General features: G+C 49.5%; 1 protein-coding gene and 1 long non-coding RNA gene across 13 annotated transcripts; one reads left to right on the top strand and one right to left on the bottom strand.

The window, feature by feature from the left end:
* Nucleotides 1-729: 729 nt before the first annotated feature.
* Nucleotides 730-7,106, bottom strand: Mapk15 (mitogen-activated protein kinase 15). 12 transcript variants are annotated; one of them, XM_006989301.4, is made up of 14 exons: nucleotides 6,908-7,104; nucleotides 5,502-5,600; nucleotides 5,359-5,388; nucleotides 5,140-5,230; nucleotides 4,523-4,653; nucleotides 4,273-4,436; nucleotides 3,969-4,108; nucleotides 3,276-3,333; nucleotides 2,718-2,855; nucleotides 2,513-2,618; nucleotides 2,211-2,406; nucleotides 2,003-2,106; nucleotides 1,799-1,927; nucleotides 1,304-1,698 (listed from the first exon to the last, which is right to left on the bottom strand). In XM_006989301.4, exons 1-14 carry the CDS (start codon nucleotides 6,974-6,976, stop codon nucleotides 1,513-1,515), a joined length of 1,641 nt encoding a protein of 546 aa, XP_006989363.1. In that variant the 5' UTR covers nucleotides 6,977-7,104; the 3' UTR covers nucleotides 1,304-1,512. The 12 variants fall into 12 exon arrangements, 11 of the variants coding, with proteins under 11 accessions (XP_042120925.1, XP_042120926.1, XP_076412240.1 ...); XR_013046454.1 differs by lacking the exon at nucleotides 6,908-7,104 and adding an exon at nucleotides 6,007-6,480 and having other exon boundaries at nucleotides 1,308-1,716; nucleotides 2,215-2,406; nucleotides 5,140-5,266; XM_076556126.1 differs by lacking the exon at nucleotides 6,908-7,104 and adding an exon at nucleotides 6,007-6,480 and having other exon boundaries at nucleotides 1,309-1,716; nucleotides 5,140-5,266.
* On the top strand, nucleotides 7,038-8,340 carry LOC143269770 (uncharacterized). The gene is made up of 2 exons (XR_013046455.1): nucleotides 7,038-7,456; nucleotides 7,801-8,340. It is a non-coding gene; the product is annotated as an uncharacterized LOC143269770 (long non-coding RNA).
* Nucleotides 8,341-20,431: the final 12,091 nt, after the last annotated feature.

Raw genomic sequence — 20,431 nt, 5'->3', positions numbered from 1 at the left:
GTCACTGCCCATGCTCAGACCTGTTGAGCTCCGCAATGGAAAAGTGGAGGCTGCTAGTCCTTCCTGGGGCCCCCTGAGACCCCTGGCTGCACCCTGCACACCTTTCTGAGAAGGACGTTTCCTGAAGCAGTGTCTCGTCCTCTCACATTAACAGTAAACACAACACACAAACTCCAACGCAGCCCAGTGCTGGGGAGGCAGAGGTAAGCTCGTCCCGAAGTTCTGGGGCAGCCTAGAACAGCAAGTTCCAGGCCAGCCAGGGCTACACAGTGAGATCCTATGCGCACACACAAAAAAAGCCAGCAAGTCCCCCAATAGGTGTGACTGTCCAATTTTTAAGCCTGTGACCCTCCTAGTTTCCTTTTTGGAGAACCATGAGTCCCAGTGGGGAATTCTTATTCCTCCCCCATGCCCCTGCAAACGCCTGGCTCTTTGGGTCCTTCACGGAGGCATTCTCCAGTCTTGAAGCCCAGAAGACACTTCTCAGCCCCCTGAACCCTTCTGCCCCGAGAGCCACTTCTTGGCCTTGCAGGCACACTGGTTTCGGGGGTTCGCTCTCGCAGACTCCTTTGTTCTGTTGCTCAGCAACTTGGAGCTATGCCTCAGACTCTTGAAACTGCGCGCTGACCACATTGGCAGTCGGCCACCTCAGGAGACAAAACCTTTTGGCTCTCGTTCTGACTGGCTCTCCGCCATGTTGGAATCATACCCACCCTCGCCCGGACCCGGTTGTTTGCTTCCTGACTCTCTCTCATTTCACCCAGTATCACTGCTATGCAGGTTCCAGCTCTGCCCAGCTTCCCCTACCGGTGCCTGGTCCCTGCTGTCATGGCCCCGCTGGGGCCAGCAGGTTTAGACAGCTCCCCTAGCCAGGTGGTGTGGAAACACTTGAGTGCCTACACAAGTCTGGTCTGAACTCACACCAAGCGCCCCCACGAGATCTTCAGGGTGTCTTCCTGCCCTTTTTATCAAGAACCCGAGACAAACCAGGAGTGTCACTGTGTGGTTGGAGCGCAGGTGGCAGTCACCGACAAAAGGGTAGCGAGAGCCTCGGGCCCAGAGAAGTGCCGCACACTTCCCCTTTCTTTGTGGCTCGGGTCTCAAGCAGTCATTGGTAACCTGCGCACGGGTGGGGAATGGGTCCACAGTCCTTGTCCCAGAGGGCTAGCCTGAGTGGGCAGAGGCCTCTGAGAGAGCAGACATGGCCCTTCCTTCAACTGTGTGCTGAGCACAGGATTCGGATATGGAGCACTCCGGAAGACTGTTTGGGACCCAGGAAGGGAGCCCTCGGAGGGTAGTGGGCGAGAAGATGGCTTAGCTGGGCTGGCAAAAATATGACTTTATTGGAAGAAGTTGTTGGGGGTGGAGTGGAAACCGCCATCTACTCCCCCTTAGGGGAGAGTGGCTCAGAGAACCCTCCCGGAACTCGAATGCATATGGACAAAGGAGGGAGATGCGCTGGGGGCTGGGGAACAGCGCCAGGTTGCCGCGAGGAGGCGGCGGGTGGGCGGCTCACGCACGCGGTCCGGGGAGCAGGGGCAGGCGGCCCAGCGCCGAGCGGCACACGGTCCCATAGGCCTGGGAGTAGCCGCCAAGCGCAGCTCTGGCTGCGCCCTGGGCCCCCTGCGAGGCCGAGGTGCCAAACATCCTTCGGCCGGGTCGGGGTTCCGGGGCCTCCCGGGGCAGGCGGGAAGGGACCTGCACGCAGGCGAGGGTCTTGTTCAGGAGGGAGGGGAGTGGAGCAGGGCTCTGGGGGGTACGAACCGCACTGGAGGGAGCTGGGAAGGGCCGGGCTCACCCGTCGCGCGCCGGCCGCCCTCGGCCCACCGCCCCGGGCCGGGTCACTGCGGATCAGGGCCTGATTGGCCGCCTGAGCCGCGGCCTGTGAAGTCAGGGAGGGCGCCACCACCCTGAGGTTTGTCTTCACCTGGAAGGGGTGCGCCACGGGGTCACGGAAAGGTACTGCAAGAGGCTCTTCCGTGCCCACCCAAGCTCGACTTACCCCTGAGGGTGCCGAGGGTGGCTCCGCTGTGGCCCCTGGTGGCCTTTCCCCCCTGCTTGGGGGCGGAAGTTGGAAGAGGGGGTCTGAGCTCTGCCTGGGAACTTCTGTGGGGTCATAAGAGCAACCCCCGGAGTTAGGTCCCCGCCGCGCACGTTGGTGGCCTTACAGAGAAGGGGCCAGGGGTGCGTGGGAGACAGGCAAAGCTCACCCACGTGCTCAGGGTTATGACCAGGGCTACTCTGAGGTCTGGGTCCCCGTTTCCGCGCAGGCGTCTCCGCGGGGACCTGGGGGAGGACTCCGGGCTTGACCCGGGCGGGGGACACCCTGAGCTCTGCCCGCGAGGCCGCACCCCCCAGGCCTTCCTCTCCGGGGCTGCGGCTGTTCCCCCTCCGCTCCAGGATCATCTGCGGGATTGGAGGGGCGCTCAGAGGGGGCCGGACGGCACTGAGGTCGCTGCGATAAGAGGCTTCGAGGGTGCCGGTGGAGAGCGGACAATGGGAGTCCCGGCACCTGGTACAGGCGGTTGCGATACTCCGGTGCAGAGAGCTGGTCCCCTTCGTGCACCGGGAGCCGCACGTCGGATCCCCGCGTCCACTCGCGGTCCGGGCAATGGAATCTGCGGGGCCAGGAAGACGGATGCAGGAGTGACGGGACACAAGTTGCAGAAGAGCAAGCCACTCGGGCTCCCACCCCTGCCCTTCACTCCGAGTCTCACCTCTGCACGTAGGGGTGTTGCAGCGCCTGCTCAGCGCTAAGCCTCTTGTCCGGAGCAAACGCCAAGAGTCGCTTGAGGAGGTCCAGGGCTTCTGGGGGGGTGTCTGGCGGCAGGAGGGCGTCCAGCGTCTGCCGTGGCCTGCGGGCAGCCGCCTGTCGTCTCCTCGCTAGGGCCCCACCCGTGGCACCTTCTGTCTGTGGCCTGACCTCTGCTTGTGTAAACCCCACTCTTCGCGTCCCCTTCCCGAGGCGGTCACCTCTCCATTCCCTCATTCCCCCCCCCCCCCCCCGCTCAGTGGGACGCTCTCCCCTTTTCTAAGGCTGGGTGGTCTCATTTCTGGGGGATGGGTCTTGTTTTTCTTTTCTCTTTTTCTTGCCAGTCTCCTGTATTCCCCTCCCCGCCGCCCCGCGGCCCCCCCCCCCGTAACTAAGCTTTAAGAGCATGGGGCTGAGCTCGCAGCTCTGCACCGCTACAAGCTGGCTCCTGTGCCAGCTTGCAAGATGGCGGCCCCCTCCCGCGACCTGCCACCCCTCCCCCACACCTAAGGGATCCACTCACTTGGACCCAAGGTTCTGCAGAATCAGGGCACTGTAGTCTGAGCCAAGGGCCTGGAGCTCTGCGAGTGGGTGGAAGACAAGAGGTATGAAGCAGGCAGGCTGGGCAGGGCTGGGGGAGGGAGGCAGCCAACCCTTCTGGCCACATGGATAATAAAGAGCCTCTCACAGAGTCGGTGGTCTAGAAGGGCTCAAACCCCTAAAAGCCAGCCAGCCACCTGGTCCAGGTGAGTGCCCAGAGCTGTGCCTTACCTGGAAAGCACACACTCTGAGCATGCTCACATAGAGGATGCTGGGGTCACACCAACCCAAAAGGCAGGAACTTGCTGGGGGGGACAGCGGCACCCTGCGGGGGGCGTTCAAAGGTGTCTCCCTCCTGCCATGTCCCTCTCCACAACGGCTGATCTCAGCCAGCAGCGCGGACGGACACTTCACTCTTGTTCAGCCCCTTCCTGTCCGTGTTTGGCTTGCACAGTCCCTGTGGCCAAGTCTGTCTCTGCACCAGCCCCAGCAGCTGCTCCTGGGCCCTCCCTCCACAGGGCCCTTTCCAGTTTCCCTGGGTCAAGTAAACTCTCTCCTGTGCACGGTACTGGGGAGATGTGGTACAGCGTCTCCACAGCTGTGCCCTCTGACTCTCATCATCCTGTGCCTAGGGGACAGGCTGCCGAGGCTGGGACCTCACTGTGTGCAGGCTCACCCTCCGTGGAGGGCAACGGAATGGTCTCCAGGATCAGCTCCAGCTGGTGGAAAGTCGATGTGCCGGGAAACAGGGGCTGCCCCCGAAGCATCTCTCCTAATATGCAGCCCAGGCTCCACATGTCCACCCCAGGGGTGTACCTGGAGCAGGAAGGGGGATGTGCAAGGGCAGGGAGCAGAGGCGGAGGCAGAACGGGAGTGCAGGGACCAGGTGGTGAGTATTCAGGTGGGCCAAGGCAGGACCAGGATACAGGGTACCCTATGGGACCTGAAGGGAGGAGGGAGATTGGGTCTCCAGCTGTTACCATCGGGAGGACAGAAGAACCTCTGGAGCTCGGTACCAGCGTGTGGCCACATACTCTGTCAGGGCCTGGCCCTCAGGCCCCTCCGGGAGGTCACTCAGGGAGCGTGCCAGGCCAAAGTCACAGAGTTTCACCCGGCAAGCAGCATCCAGCAGAACGTTGGCTGGCTGGAGAGAGGAATAGGCTTCTTGAGACCCAGTGGGCCGGGAGCACAGTGGAGCCAAGGGACCTGTGGGCACCGTGTGGACCCAACCTTCTGGTCCCGGTGGATGACACGCCCTGAGTGGATAAACTTGGTGGCCCTCAGGAGCTGGTAAAAGATGCAACGCTTGTGGATGTCCTCCAGGAGTTTGCCCTTCTGGATGACTGCATTCAGGTCGGTGTCTGGGAAGGGGCAGGAGCCGGGGAAGGAGACGCAGGTCAGTCTGGAGGGTGAAGAGTGCAGGTCTGTACCACTTCGAGCCTGCACCAGCCCTCAGCCCATCCTGGGCTCTCTCTGCCTGGCTACCCGGCCATCGAATCTGTCTTCACTGTCAATACAGCCAGAACGGCCTATGGGATTATTTTCATCCTACTTCATGCTCTTGTTTTACAAACGGAGTGGAAAAAAGGAGAACATCGCAAGTGAGGGCAAAGCAAGAATCCTGTGCAGAAGGGACGAAATGGGGGCGTCACCACCAGGCCAGGGCAGTCAGGGTAAGGGAAGAGGGGTCACTGCCAACCTTGGAAGGTCAGACCTCACCAGCTTTGTGCTCGGGTTCAGGGGACAGATGAGAGTGACAGGTACAGTATGGGCCAGGCATCAGAGGAACAGAAGAAGGGAGCCAGGTCCCTTAAGTAGGGCGGGGGTCTGGCCAAGGCCTCACTCACCCATGGACTCAAACACCAGGTAAATATCCCTGTCATTCTGTGCTGGGATCACATCAAGTAGGCGGATGATGTTGGGGTGGTTCCCAAACTCCTGGGAAGACAGACTGTTGCTGCTGCGAAGCCAAGACTGTGCTCTGGGTCAGTGGGGCCAGCTTCTCCCTTGTCCGTGGGGACCTGCACCCAGGGAAGGGATGTGGCCGGGTGGCCTGGGCCCCTTACCTGGAGAAGCATGACTTCCCTGAAGGTTCTCTGTAAGAAACAGAAATACGCAGCAGGCTGACCCCGAAACGCCAGGAAGCCTGCTGTGACGGCCCCTCCCACAGCTCCCCATACCTCCCCATACTCCCTCACCGCTCACTGACCTGAGCATCTGTCTGGTCCCTAAAAGCATCAAAGATTTTCTTGATGGCCACTACATCACCGGTCCTCCGATCCACTGCCTTCCACACAATGCCATAGGCCTGGGGGAACACAGGGTCAGCTTGCTGAACACAGGGGTGTCCTGCTACACACACACACACACACACACACACACACACACGCACACACACACACACACACACACACACACACACGCACACCAGCCAACCAGCCAGCCAGTCTGTCCTATCCAGCTCTGAATCCTGGGAGGGGTCAGAGTGTGGCAAGTCCTGGGTGGCAGAGCCAATGACGGCAGCATCTTCTGGAGAGGGGGGAAAAGGGTGAGAACTGGAGAGGTCCCTACCAGGACATGAAGCCACAAGTGGGTACTACTGGGCAGGACCTGAAGCCGGCTGTCTCTGGGATGACCTTTGACCCCTCCAGCATATTCTGATTCTCTCTACACCGCCGCACCCCCCCCTCCATGCCATCTGCTTAGCAAATGACCTTCAGAATGTATCCAGGGCCTGATGACGGCCTTCCCTTCCATCTCTGCTGGGCACTGGCCCATGCTTCCGGCATCTCTTGCGGGTTGGCTATCTATTCTCTCTGCCATTCCCGACCCATCACCACCACCAAGCCTCACCGGAGTCCACAGGGTGAGCTTTGTAAAAATGACTGTTCCAAACAGATGCTACAGTTCATCGATTAAAATAAAAGCCAAAGTCTTGAAGGTGCCCTAGATCCCTTCCACACAACGGGACCCATCACTACCACCCTATCCCATCTCCTCCTGGTTCCATGCATAGAAATGTCGTGTGTCTCCAAGAGCCAAGCAGGGCTTTTTTTTGCTTCGGGGTCTTTGCGATGGCTGTGTGCTTGTTCCCCTCCAGTGTACACAGAACACACCCACAGAACCACACACATTCACACACACAGCCCCATATGCTCAGACCCAATTACAGTCACCAATGCACTTGAACTCACACACAGTTCCTGCTCTCATTCTGTGAACCCCCTTACTCAGACTTCCTGAGCCTGGTTTGTGTGCTCCTGAGCCGTGCTGGGAGCAGCCCCTCACCCTCAGAAACTGAAATGGGCCAGGCTTCCCCAGAACAACCTATGAGAACTCAAAAAGGTAGGGGTGTGTGGGTGGAGCATCAATGCCACTCCTCTCGCAACCTGGAGCACCAATGCGACTCCTCCTGCAAAGTGGGGGACCTGCCTTCCAGGGCGAGGTCCCTGAGTGCTGCCCCATTTCCGTATGGGGTATAGGAGCCTCGGAGGAAGCAAGACTCGCGAGCCCAGGAGCCAGCATCCAGTGTCGGAAGAACTAGACCTTGGGGGGCTGACCAGGTCGCCAGGTGACTGCAGTGCTCCTCGGACGACGGGGCGTCCCTGAACTCACCCCCTTCCCAAGCCTCCGCTTGATCAGGTATCTCTGGGCTACGTGGCGGTCCACCTCGGCAGCACACATGACGAGAGGCAGGCGCAGGTTCTTAGTGTCCACAGACTCCTCCTCGGAGTTGGACCTGTTGATCCGTTGGCTTGGGAACCGGCGGCCGCGGTGCGCCACCCTTGCGCCTGCGCCAATGGGCGGGGTCTGCAGCCAGCCCCACCTGTCTGCTTGGGTCGCGGGGTGGGGGTTGGGGTGGGGAGGCTCTTCCCGAGTGCGCCGGGCACAGCGGCATCGCGACGCTGCCAACCCCTGGGTTGGGCACGTCTTAAGGTTCAGGGGGAGCTGAACGTCGGGGATTCAGATCCGGGCTCTCTCAGGAGCGAAGCTGTTGGATGCAACAGTGGATGAAAAGTCGGCGAGGTCAGGGCGTGGCGGGTGCCCTGGACCCTGGTAGAAGAGCCCTAAAGCTGGTGATGGGGAAAGGCGCCAAGTGGGAGTGAACCCGACATGTTTGAGGCTCCGGGCCTGCTTGCCAGGGAAGTTGGATGGAGACCAAAGGTATGGCCACCCAGAGGACCAGAGCACTGGGCCGGCTGATGTGAGGGAGGAAGTTGCAAGAGACCAGGAGGTCGCGATTGTGCTGGGCAGGAACACCACACAACAAGGCCAGGGAATACTGCATGAAAATGGATCCAGGCTGCTGGAGTCCTTGTTTGGATGTGGAAAGGGTGCAAGCCTGGGCTGGCCAGAGAGACCCAGAATGCCCGGTGTGTGGCTCAGTGGCAGAGAGCTTACCTAACGTGCAGGAAGCCCGGAGTTCCATTCCCAGTACCCCAACAAAACAAAAACTGGAAGATGCCGATTATTCCTCTCCCAGGCTCCTATGCCTCCGTTTCCTTAAGGAAACTGGCTGACACCCAGGAACCTCATCCCCGAAGGCAGGGGACCACCAGGGCCCCCAGCAGCCACGAGGAGAGTGGTTCGGATGATTCACCCACCTCCCAGGTACCTGCTTCCAGGGCTCTTGTTTCCACCAGACGCTCTGGGGAGGCCTGGCCCTCCCCCAGGCACCTATAATGAAGGACTGCTTCCAGCACGGCTCAGGGTCACATAAGCAGAGCCCATTTGAGTGGTACATAGAGTAAGGGCAGGGACTGTGTGTGAGCTTGGGTGTATCCCAGCTAATTTGTGTATTTTAGAGATCTTAGACATTGGAGGGACCAGGTGATACCGGAGTCACAGGACTAGAGTGCCACTTGGGGAACAGCAGAGAATCAGGCAGAGCTCTGAGCTCTCCCATTCACAGTTAGGTTGCCAACAATGCCTAGGGAGCAACATGTTTAGCAAGATTTTAATCTGGTGTAGATCAATAATTGTGTGAAATACAGTGAAAATGAATTGCTAAAAAAAAAAAATTAAAACCTCAAACTTACAAAAAGAAACCATCGTCATCATCATTTATTTACTGGCTTGGGTAGTTAAATTACCCTGTGCTACAGCTTTTAAGAGAGAATCTTGGGGCTGGAGAGACGGCTCAGTGGTTAAGAATTCAGCTGCTCTTCCCCAGGATCTAGGTTCGATTCCCCGCACCTACATGGCGGCTCACAACTGTCTGTAACTCCAGTTCCAGCCCCCTCAACACAAACCTACATGCAGGCAAAACACAAAAATTTTTAAAAATTATAACAAAAAGAGTTTTTCAGATTCTCCTGTCCTTTCTGCCTTGACTCACTGAATACCTGCCATCAACAACGAGAGCAGACAAGCCAGGCCTGTGGCAGCTAGTGGCCAAAGCATATCAAAGTATATCAGGTGGCACTGTGAGGTCTGACCACGCAATCGCTGGGATGTCTGCCATAACCACTGACCCCTGGCAGGGACAGTGTGCTCCTCCTGCATCCTGGGGAGTAATAAATGCCGCTCCTGGGGCTGGAGAGATAGATACCTCAGTAAGTAAAGTGGTTGTGATGAAGGGAAAGCTGGAAGTAATAAGCCGATGTCATAAAGGATTTTTCAATCAGCGTGCCTAGGAAATATTATTACACAAAAGTAGAATTTAGCTAAGTAGCACTGCCTCTAATATGGCAAGAAGATAAGCAGTGTGCTAACCAGACTTCTTAGGAACTACAGAAAGATAAACATGGAGTTTAGGCTGGGCGGTGGTGGCACACTCTTTTAATCCCAGCACTTGGGAGGCAGAGGTAGGAGGATCTCTGGGTTAGAGGCACTCCTGGTCTACATAGTTCCAGGATAGCCAGGGCTACTTGAGAAACCCTGTCTAGAAGAAAGAAAGAAATATAGGTAGAGCTGTACTCTAGTACTCTTAGAGTCTAAGGTTACTGAGGGTACATTTTAGTTCAGATTTGTTCACCAAGACTGCCCATTAGCATCTATTCCCACATCAAAAGGAGTGTAATTCTACCCGGCAGGCAGGCAGGCAGGCAGGCAGATCCTGGTTAATGATGACCTAAAGACAACCCTGGCCTATTTCAAAATAACTGGGAACTGTCTTTGCTACGTCAACCACCCATTTGTCCGAAATGGCCAAGCTTGCAGTTTCTGTAAAACGTGTTTAATAGCACAAAGTGTAACTTGGAGCTGGAATCTAAAAGAGATTTACAGATAACTTCAAGTGTGAAATGTTTTAGTTTAAAATCTGTTAGCAAAGAATTTCTGTTCAAGGCCAGTTTCTCTTTGGGCTTAAGCCAAAACCGGACGCACACAATGTTGAAAGAGTTTTGATTCATTATTATTGCCTAGTGTTTGGAGGAAAATCTCACGTACTGCTTCAGTAACTGTGCAGGCCTGAGGACCAAAGGACCTGAGTTCGATCCCTGGCACCACATAAAAAGTGGGTTTGCAATCCCACTGCCTGTAGCCTGAAATAGAAGGATCCCTGGAGCATGCTGGCTAGCCTGCCTTGCCTAATTCAGCTCCAGGTCCCAGTGAGAGACCTTGTCTGAAAAAACAAAGTGGGGGTCTCTTAAGAAACAACATCAACATTGACCTCTGGTCTTCGTATACATGCAGACACACCTGTATAGGCAGTGGACACATGCTCCTGCACAGACATGAACACACACACAACCAAAAATTCTACTACCAGAGGGGGGCGGGAAGGAGAGCATGGTTGTACTGGGATCTCCAAGTTTGTTAGATGGAACACAGGAAATAATGCATTCAGAGAAAATGGGGGGCGGATATTTCTAAAGTAACAGTGCTAGTTTCTTTACTTAAAATATGGGAAATTTTAAAAAAAGAGATTTTTTTTTCTGGGTGTGGTGGCAAATGCCTTTAATTTCAGCACTGGGAAGACAGAGGCAGGAGAATCTCTGTGAGTTTGAATCCAGACTGCTCTACAGAGTGAGTTCCTGAACAGCCAGGACTAAATAGAGAGACACTGATGGATTTGTCATTGTTTTTTTTTTTTTAAGATTTGTTTTTATTTTATTTTATGTGTGAGTGTTTTGCCTGTATGTTTATATGTGTACTGCATGTGTTCCTGGTCCCTGCGAAGGCCGAAGTGGGGCACTAGAGTCACTGGAACTAAAATTACAGATGATCGTACATCATCACTTGGGTCTTCTATCAGAGCAGCAAGTGCTCTTAACTACTGACCCATTTCTCTGGCCTCGAAAAACAAAACAATTGAGGGTAGATTTGGCTCCTTGTTCAATTTGTGGATGATGTTTTCCAATTTCATATATATATATATATATATATATATATATATATATATATATTTTTTTTTTTTTTTAAAGGGGTCGGAGAGGTAGCTCCATAGTTAAGAACATGTATTGCTCTCCCTTAGAACCTGAGTTAGGTTCTCAGCACCCACATCGGGTACCTCACAACCACCTGTAACTCTAGCTCCGTGGGTTTGACACACTCTTCTGGCCTCCGTGGGACCCACACACACACACACACTCACAGATACACATAAATAAAATTTAAATAATTCTTAGAATTCAAACATATCTCAGAGTTAAACGACTTTTGAGGGAAAGTGTTGCAAAAGCTGCCGTCTTGTCCTGCGTTAGCATCACGCCTGTTCATTCCGTGTGTTTTCACATGTCTGTCTGTTTTCCTGAACAACTGTTGTTGGATTATATTGTGATTTACTTCAAAGCATGGCACAGGCATCTGCAGAACTCTCCATGTGTAAGAAGGATGACATGATTTCAATGCTTATGAGCTACTTTGAAGCAAAATTAGCCAAACAGCACATAAAGGATGTGTTCATGCACTGAGTTCTAGCAAATGCGTACATCCACGTATGCCTCTGCCTCTGCCTATTAAGTTGGTGCCTTCATTCCCCAAGAGACAAACATTATTTTCTGCAGTGTACCATGTGGAATACTCTACTTTCTAATCTTCATAGAATAATTCTCTTTGGGGTCGGGAGATCACTCGGTCAGTAAAGCGCTGGCTTGCAAGCGTGAGGGCCTGTGTTCAAGCCTCAGGACCTACATCATTATCCCATCCCCGGGTGGCGATGTGTGCATGCAATCCCAGCCCTGGGGAGGTGGAGGCAGGTGGGTGCTAGAGCTTGCTGGCCAGCAAGCCTAGCCTACTTAGCCATTTCTAGGCTAGACTCGCAAGACAAGAAAAGAGAGAGAGAGAGAGAGAATGTCTGAAAACAGTACCAGAGGTTTTCTTCAGGTCTCCACATGCATGCACACCTCAAAACATATGCACCCATACATACTTGGACAGGACATGCACACAAAGTGCTCTTCCATGTAACAACTAATTCACTCAACCTGTTTCCTGAGAGTCATTCATGTTATGCATCAGTAATTTATCCCTTTGCAACGTTGACTATGGTATGAGTTCTGGACACTGGAGGTATTTTATCACTGGTTCTTTTATGAATTAACATGCTACCAATACTATATTCCCCCTTCGACAAACAATCCATCTTCATTATTCTCACATAAGTATTTAGAATTAAAAACTAGACAACTGGGGGCTGGAGAGATGGCTGAGCAGTTAAGAGCACTGGCTGCTCTTCCAGAGGACACAGGTTCAATTCCCAGCACCCACATGGTGGCTCACAGCCATCTGAAACTCCAGGTCCAAGGGATCTGACACTCTCTTCTGGCTTACTTAGGCACCCCTCATACCCCTCATTCATATGGTACATAGACATACATGCAGGCAAAATACCCATTCACATAAAAATAAAATTTAAACAACAACAAAACACTAGACAATAATTTCTTTCTTTCTTTCTTTCTTTTTCTTTTTTTTCTTTTCTTTTTTTTTTTTTTTTTTTTTTTTTTTTGAGACAGGGTTTCTCTGTCTTCCTGTACTTGCAAGCTGTACAGGAACTTGCTTTGTAGACCAGGCTAGCCTTGAACTCACAGAGATCCACCTGCCTTTGCCTCCTGAGTGCTGGGACTAAAGGTGTGCGCCACCACTGCAAGACTTAGACAACAGTTTCGTAAGTAATTTTGTCATTTTTACATCTGAGCAATGATGTGTGAAAACCCGAATTTCCTCAGATATCCAGGAGTACTTGCGATCAGCCTTGTCTTCTTTTGCCCGTGTAGTGAACATGGGCTTATTTTATCTGGTCTTAATTCGCCACTTTCCTAATATACAAATTCCCGTGTGTTTCATGGCTATTCCTGTGTCCACATTTTGCAGAATTCTGTTCAATTTTTTACACATTTTATTTTTGTCCTCTGTGCTACAAGTGAGTTGCATGACTTGTTCTTAAACCCAGATCTGGGTAACATGTTCTGTCAGGTACCTATTCTGTGAGTCAGATGACGTGTCCGTGTCTACTCTAACCAGTTATTCTGCCCATAGGTGTCAAACACCAGGCCAGTGGAAGAACTGTAGCTTAAACCGGGTGGTATTGGCTCACAATTTATTTTTATTTTTATTTTTTTTTTAGTTTTTTTTGAGACAGGGTTTCTCTGTGTAGTTTTGGTGCCTGTCCTGGCAGTGGCTCACACTTTTAATCCCAGACTCGGGAGGCAGAGGCAGGAGGATCTCTGAGTTCGAGGCCAGCCTGGTCTATAGATCGAGTTCCAGGACAGCCAGAGCTACATAGAGTAACCCCATCCCGAAAGACCAAAACAAACCAAACAAACAAACACAAAGAACTGTAGCTTTATAACGAGACAGGCTGCTGGCACAAAAGGCTTCTCTGACCCCAGAATTTCAGATCCAAAGACAAAATAGCACAGCCTTGACTTAGACACTCAAATTAATAAAAGGAAGGATGTTAACCATATGTACCAGTTCTGGCACCTTCTCAGAGCCCCACGATCATGGTAAAAATCTATGTATGGGAAGATCTTCTTAATACCGTCAACTTGTCCTCAGACAGTTTCAGGGGAGAATTGCCAAAAGGGGGTGACAGTTGTTCACTAAAGGGGACAACAATAGACCGGCGACAAGACAGCTGACACCACAGCTGAACACGCAGCTTTGCCCAGGGAAGTGGTTTTCCACGTACCTGGGTCTCCTCTGTATCGGTGGTGGATTTGTTCCCCTCTACTATAGAGCAAGAAATTGAGAAAACCAAGGGGGCAGCCTTTCAAACTCTTTTTATCAGGAATTCATGTTCCCTCACACATCACCTGTGTTTTCTCATATTACAAAAAAAAAAAAAAATTAAAGAGCAGAAATGAATGAATGTGTACATTAGTTTTTTTTGTCAGTCATAAACTAGAGCCATCTGGGAAGAGGAAATCTTAATTGAGGAAGTGCCTCTGTCAGGCTGGCCTCTAGGAATATCTGTGGTGCATTTCCTTGATTAAAGATTGATTTGGGAGGGCCCAGCTCACTGAGGGCAGTACCACCCCTGGGCTGGTTCTGGGTGCTATATGAAAGCAGGTTGACAAGCCATGGGGGGCAAGCCAGTAAGCAGTGTTCCTCCGTGGCTTTTCCTTCAGTTTCTGCCTCCAGGTTCCTGGCTTCAGGTTCCTTCCCTGACTTTGGCTTCACTAAGGGACGGTTTAGCTGAGGCGTTATCAGGGGAATCGGCTCCAGGTTGTCCTCAGTGTCTCACAGGTGTTTGGTTCAAGTCTGGGTCTGAGGAAGATGGGGTAGACACTCTGTCTTAAAGATTCCCCCATGTTCAAAAGAGAAGGGAGTCTTGGTAGTTTTGTGGGGTCCTGTGTGAGATCCCCATCTCTGCTGGGTGTGGCAGAGTTCTTTGTTCCAAGGTCCACCCTCTTCACAGGTATAAGGCAGAAGATTTTTTTGTTTTTATTTTTTGGTTTGTTTGTTTGTTTGTTTTTGTCTTTCGAGACAGAGTTTCTCTGTGTAGCTTTGCGCCTTTCCTGGAACTCACTCTGTAGACCAGGCTGGCCTCGAACTCACAGAGATCCGCCTGGCTCTGCCTCCCGAGTGCTGGGATTAAAGGCATGCGCCACTGCCGCCCGGCTGGCAGAAGGTTTTGTGGGGATTTTGTTTTTGGTTTTCCTTTCCTTTGGCATCAGCTGTAGGCTCCAAACTCTGCATGCCCATTAAATATCCCAACATTTTAAGTAAAAATAATGATACTTGGAAGGGAGGGCACACATCTCTTCACTGTCCTGACAGGGCTTCATGTCTCTGGTCTTAGAGGGGAATGGATGACAGACAGGCAAGCAAGGACCTACTTGTAAGGAAACAAAGTGGGTATTATTTTAATGAGATGTCCCCCATAGGTCTCAGGCATTTGAACACTTGATTCCCAGTTGGTTGAACTGTTTGGGAAGATTAGGGGGTGTGGCTTTGTTGGAGGAGGTGTGTCAGAACTCTCAGGCTGGTAGTGGTGGTGCATACCTTTAATCCCAGCACTTGGGAGGCAGAGGCAGGCGGATCTCTGTGAAGCCAGCCTGGTCTACACAGTAAGTGCCCACCAAGACCAGGCTACATAGTGCAACCTTGACTCAAAAAAAAAAAAAGATGTGCACTTCGAATTGCTGCCGGTCGCCTGCCTTTGCTAGGCCGTCATGGACGCTAACCCTCTCAACAGTAAGCCCCAAATAAGCCCCTTCCTTCTGTAAGTTGTCTGGGTTGTGGTGTTTTATCACAGCAACAGAAAAGTAGCTAAAACAGGTGCCCTGGTACATTATTAATTTTGCCCATAGTTCATCGTATTATTGAAAAAAAAAAAACCTTAAAAATAAACCTCAGGAGCAAAAGCTTGTGGACTGCAGTCATAAGGCTGCCCACTTTTTTACTCATATGCATGATTACCATTTATAGATGTTTATTTACTAGTGACTTGTCCTTCTCTTCTGTCTCTTTTCTCAGCCCGCTTTCCTTGACATTTTGGATTCCTTCCTCTTTCTCTCTGCCTTTGGCTGCTTGTTCCTTGTGTCTGATTCCATATCCAGCTCCAGTGAGTTTCCCTTCTCTCCTCTCCTGGCCTCTCCCAGGCAGCTGCTGGAGTTCTGCAGTTTTCCTGCCCCGAGGTTGTTCTTATAAACTCTAATAAAATGTGTCCTTGTGGTTCCAAAACGAACTCCAGGCTTGGGTTCTCTTATTTATCTAAATGACAGCAGACTTGCTTTTATTTCAAAGGTAATAGATGGAATGTTCTAGATGCTGGGTCACACTCAGCAGTCATCTGGAAACACTGAACGCATCATTTGTACATTTAAAGCACTGTAGAGATGAAAAGCCCCAACCCAGAGCAGATATGCCTACACTTTAGCAACCAGACCCTGACTACCTGGAGTCTGACCCAAGTGACTTGTACTGTCTTATGCCATCATCCAGGGCCTAAAACCTATTGACCCAGAGTGCCACGCCCAAATGGCTGGTCTCAAGAAAGACAACTATAAAATTTACTACTTAAACGTGGTGACAGTCAGGTGCCTGCTTGTCTGCCTAAATACGGACCTCACACAGATGGACACAAGGAAGACCAGTAACTTCCCTCAAGTGGATAGAGCAGTGTTCCTCAGCCTTCCTAACCATAAAATTGTTTTCATTGCTACTTCAGAACTTTGCTACTGTAATGAATTGCAATATAAATAAATATTTGTGTTTCCTGATGGTCTTAGGTGATCCCTGTGAAAGGGTCGCTTGACCCCCACAAAGGGGTTGTGACTCATGAGTTGAGAACCACTGGTATAAAAGAACTCTCTGGCTCTCTCAGGGGTCATCCCTGTGCTGGTAATTCACCTGCTGGGTCTGACTCTCCTTGCAGTCCATTTTCTTTTTTTTTAATTTTCATTGTTTTTAATTATGTGTAGAGGTGTGTGTGTGTGTGTGTGTGTGTGTGTGTGTGTGTGTGTAGGGTATGTGCATGTGAATGCATGTGTCCACAGAGGCCAGAGGCATCAGATCCCCTGGAGCTGGAGTTACAGATAATTTAAGCCACGATATGAGTACTTGGATGCAAAATCAAGCCCTTCGGTAGAGCAGCAAGTACTTTGTTTGTTTGTTTAAACAGGGTTTCTCTGTATAGCCTTAGCTGTCCTGGAACTTGCTCTATAGACCAGGCTGGCCTCAAACTCACAGACATCCACGTGCCTCTGCCTCCTGAGTGCTGGGATTAAAGGTATGTGCCACCAAGGCCTGGCCTGCAAGTACTCTTAACCACTGAGCCATCTCTCCAGCCTCTTTATTTACTTTCAAAGAGATTTATTTATTTACTTATTTATTGAGGTGTGTGTGTGTGTGTGTGTGTGTGTGTGTGTGTGTGTGTGTGTGCACCACATGAGTGCAGGTGCCCATAAAGGCCAGAGGAGAGCATTGGATTCCCTAAGGAAACAAACACAGGTCCCCTGCAAGATGAGCAATGCCCTTAACCACTGAACCATCTCTTCAGCTCCACATTTTCTTTAATAAATCTTTTTTAAAAAAATATCAATTCATGCCTTGTAAACACTTTAACACCCATACCTTTATAATTGTCACCGTCTTTCCTGGCATGGCAACTACCTTAATCAGGCTGTGTGTCAAAAGTTCATAAATGTAAACGGAGACTTTTCTGTCCTGCTTGGTCCCATGGCTGCTTTTGAAATAATCATTCAGAGATGTATATTAATTACAAAATATTTGGCCAATGGCTCAGGCTTATGATTAACTAGCTCTTACATTAACTGATTTCTACATCTTAAATTAACCGATTTCTATTAATCTGTGTATCACCACATGGCCCGTGGCTTACCCGTGGTGCTCTGGCATGTTGTTCCTTGGGCAGCTGGCTGGGGTCTCCTCCAACTCCATCCCTCATCACCTGTATCTCTGCTTAGATTTCCCACCTGGCTCTATCCTTCCTTGCCATAGACCAAAGCAGCTTTATTTATACAACCAATGAGAACAACACATATTCACAGCATACAGAAGGACATTCCACATCATTTCCCCCTTCTGTCTAATCAAAAAGGAAGGTTTTGACTTTAACATAGTAAAATAATATATAACAAAACAGTTATCAACTAAGAATCAGTTACAATATTTAGTCTATTTTGTATTTGGCAAACTTAAAGAAAATACTCTATCATTTATCCTGTTTTGGTGAGTCTAAAGTTTTATATCTAATTTATCTTTTATCATAACTAAGAAAAATAAAAACTATCTAGTCTTCAACACCATCAAATTCCCCAGAAAGATATATTACCTGAGTAAACAGGAAGTACATTGCAAGCAAATTCCAAAACTCTAGAAATGACAGAGACATCTGGCTGCCTGGACAGTCACCCAAAATTCTTCCGTAATGTTGGGGTATCCATCTTTAGCCTACAGGCCTAGAATATCTGGCAGACTTTTTACTGAAGCAGGAAACTTGAAGGACTGTCCTCTCTATTTTGGCAAAGTTTGTCAGTTGCTTTCCTCTGTGTCCTGCAGAATGTCTGGCAGTTTCTTCTGTGAAGCGGGAACTTGAAGACCATCCCATCTTTTTTTAGCAAAGTTTAGCACTCACTTTCCCGTGGGTCCTGCATGTCCAGTTTATACAGCATACTGTCAAGCAGTCCAGGCAAGAGTAATTTCCGGCCCAAATGGCTAGCCTTGCCACATTGAAAGCAAACTCCATATGGAATTTCTTCAATGCCCATCATCTTCTTTGAAGTAATTGGTGTTGCCAGGAGCAGATGTGTCTCATTGTTGAGAAAAGTCGGAGTTCTTAAAATATTTTAAATGCCATATTCTGTATGTCTCTGAAATGTTTGAAGACGACTTGTCTATCTAAACTGTATCTCTGTTTGACCTAGAAAACATACCAATATAGCTACAAGTTTGATTGTAATAGGTGACTAACTACTAACCTGCATTTCTTTATTATCCTAAATAGTTGGTAATAATAACAAGGACTAGCAATTTGCATAACATTGTTAAATGATTTGTATAGGTATAATACCTTGAATAAGAGTAGAAATGTATGTACAGTATGTTCTAACAAAATAATCTCAAATTTGTATCAATATACAAAGACCTATATGAATGTAAAATATTTCAGACAAGTAAGTTGCATTTTAAAAGTAGATTCAATAACTGATCCTTTTATCTTATCATATATACATATCCCCCTTTTTTTCTTTTCAGGGTAGATTAAATAATCTACCCTTTTATCTTATCCTCTCTATATCCCCCCTTTTTTCTTTTCAAAACAAGAATCCTGAATCTAATCTCCTTTGTTCAGCTTTTTTCGTGACCATTACAAATAACAACTTGTAACCAACCACCCTAAACAATGACAATTATCCATAACCCACTGAATGACCAAAAACTGTCCACTCCACCCTTTGGGAATGTGGGCATTGTGGTTTTTGTTTTTGTTTTTTCTAGAGCTGAGGACTGAACCCAGGGCCTAGCACTTGCCTAGCACTGAGCTAAATCCCTGTGGGCACTGTGCTCTTAAAATTACTTCCTGCTATCTGGGGGCAACAGCATCTTTAGGAGATCCTGAAAAAAATATTGGGATAATTATCAATTCCTGGGAGAGCTAGCTGTATCATTTGCTGTCCAGTCTCTGTGTAATGGGAAAATGCAGGGCTTATCTCAGATCCTGGCTAGAGCAGTCTGTGAGGCTGGATCATCTCAGCTAGCCACCTTGAGATTGAGCAGTTTGTAGTCCAAAGCCGATCTTCAGGTGGCATTTGTCAGCTTAGTGGTGTCCTCATCGTCCTGATGGAATCATCATTGTGGGGCCCCATCCTCCTTTTGGAAACTTCAAAAGACATGGTCATGGTTCACTGCAGAAAACTTAAACATTTTAAATCTCTTATGCAGCAGATATCAAAGAGGTTAAAGGATCAATATTTGTTATGTTCATCTAGAGTACAAAAACTTAATTCCTAGTTACCTGATAGAAACTCAAACCTGAAATCATGTACAGGAAGCTAGATGAAGCCTTTTTCTAGAATTAGTTAGTACTCTATATGATCGTTAATATCATGACAAAAAGTTTAAATATATATATTAATCTTACAAATTTTGAGATACTATTTATACCTTAAGAAAAGCTTTAAAGAATCAAAATAAAACTAAAGGATTATGAGGCTAGTGGCAATAGAATAGTTCCTTAATTTTTGTTTTTCTTCTGTCACATATCACATAAAAGTTGGTTAAAACTTGTATCAGTTGCCCTGACCTGCGTAGGAACAGGTCATGAGACTAGAGCGCCCCACCCCCCTCACTAAAATCCCTTCAGGGACATAAGCAACATATCTCTCTTTCTTCCTAAGATTCAGTAACAAACCAAAGCACAATTCTACCAGAGTTCACTCTGGGGAACCACTGGGTTTATTGGGCTTCCTGACAGAGCATGGATGAGGGCTTGTTTAGTGGAGTGTGGGTCCGACCCTCACCGAAAGGCTGCATTGGAAAGTCTTACCCAACAGGGCAGCTTTCCCACAGCCCCTAGATGGAGACCTCTCCCCTACTCCTTCCCTCCTTATAGCCTCTAGCCTCACCCTGAGGCCAGATGAGGCAGAACTGCACACAGCAGGTGGTATGGAGTGGCTGCAGATTCAGGTGAGGGTCCCATGACTGTCTTTGAACCTCTAGGAGGGGGTGTAGACAGTCAGGAAGTCCTGCAGAGTGATCTTTTGCATGGCTGAACTCCTGAAGATGGCTGTTTGCGCTGGAGGACAGTCATATATAACAGACCGACCCATCATAGACGGGGCATAGACTGATTACTTCCCCAGTTTTTTGTTTGTTTGTTTTTGTCTTTTCCCAGGATTCTGTAACAGATTTGGTTCCGCTTTCATATTAAAAAGGTAGTATTTTAAGACCAACGTCTAGTTGCTTTCCAAGACTCTCATAAAGAGTCAAGTTGCTTTCAATATTAATACAAAAAGAGATTCTTCCTTGTCTTGAAATTTAGTATTTATTTGTGTGTACCAAATATGAGACAGCTTGCATCACGTGGGTTCCAGCAACCGAATTCTGGTCATCAGACTCATGGCAAGTCCTGCTGAGCCATCCCACCAGCCCCCAAACTTAGTATCATTTCTTTTTTTATTTTCTACTTACACATTTTTTTTTGAGACAGGGACTCATGTAGCCCAGGCTAGCCTTGAACCCCTTGCTCCCTCTGCCACCACCTTTCAAGTGCTAAGATTACAG

The sequence above is a fragment of the Peromyscus maniculatus genome, chromosome 20 (assembly GCF_049852395.1).
Source record: "Peromyscus maniculatus bairdii isolate BWxNUB_F1_BW_parent chromosome 20, HU_Pman_BW_mat_3.1, whole genome shotgun sequence".
Classification (NCBI taxonomy): domain Eukaryota; kingdom Metazoa; phylum Chordata; class Mammalia; order Rodentia; family Cricetidae; genus Peromyscus; species Peromyscus maniculatus.
Note: the sequence above shows the minus strand (reverse complement) of the source record. Positions and strands in the feature narration are given on the sequence as shown.

Excerpts from the sequence above, each read along its gene's own strand:
- Mapk15 (XM_076556123.1), bottom strand. The coding sequence starts at position 6,081 with ATGCCGGAAGCATGGGCCAGTGCCCAGCAGAGATGGAAGGGAAGGCCG. Across the intron at positions 5,601-6,006 it reads GCCCTGGATACATTCTGAAG|GCCTATGGCATTGTGTGGAA; the intron begins GTCATTTGCTAA and ends GTGTTCCCCCAG. Across the intron at positions 4,437-4,522 it reads TCATCCACCGGGACCAGAAG|CCAGCCAACGTTCTGCTGGA; the intron begins GTTGGGTCCACA and ends TCCTCTCTCCAG.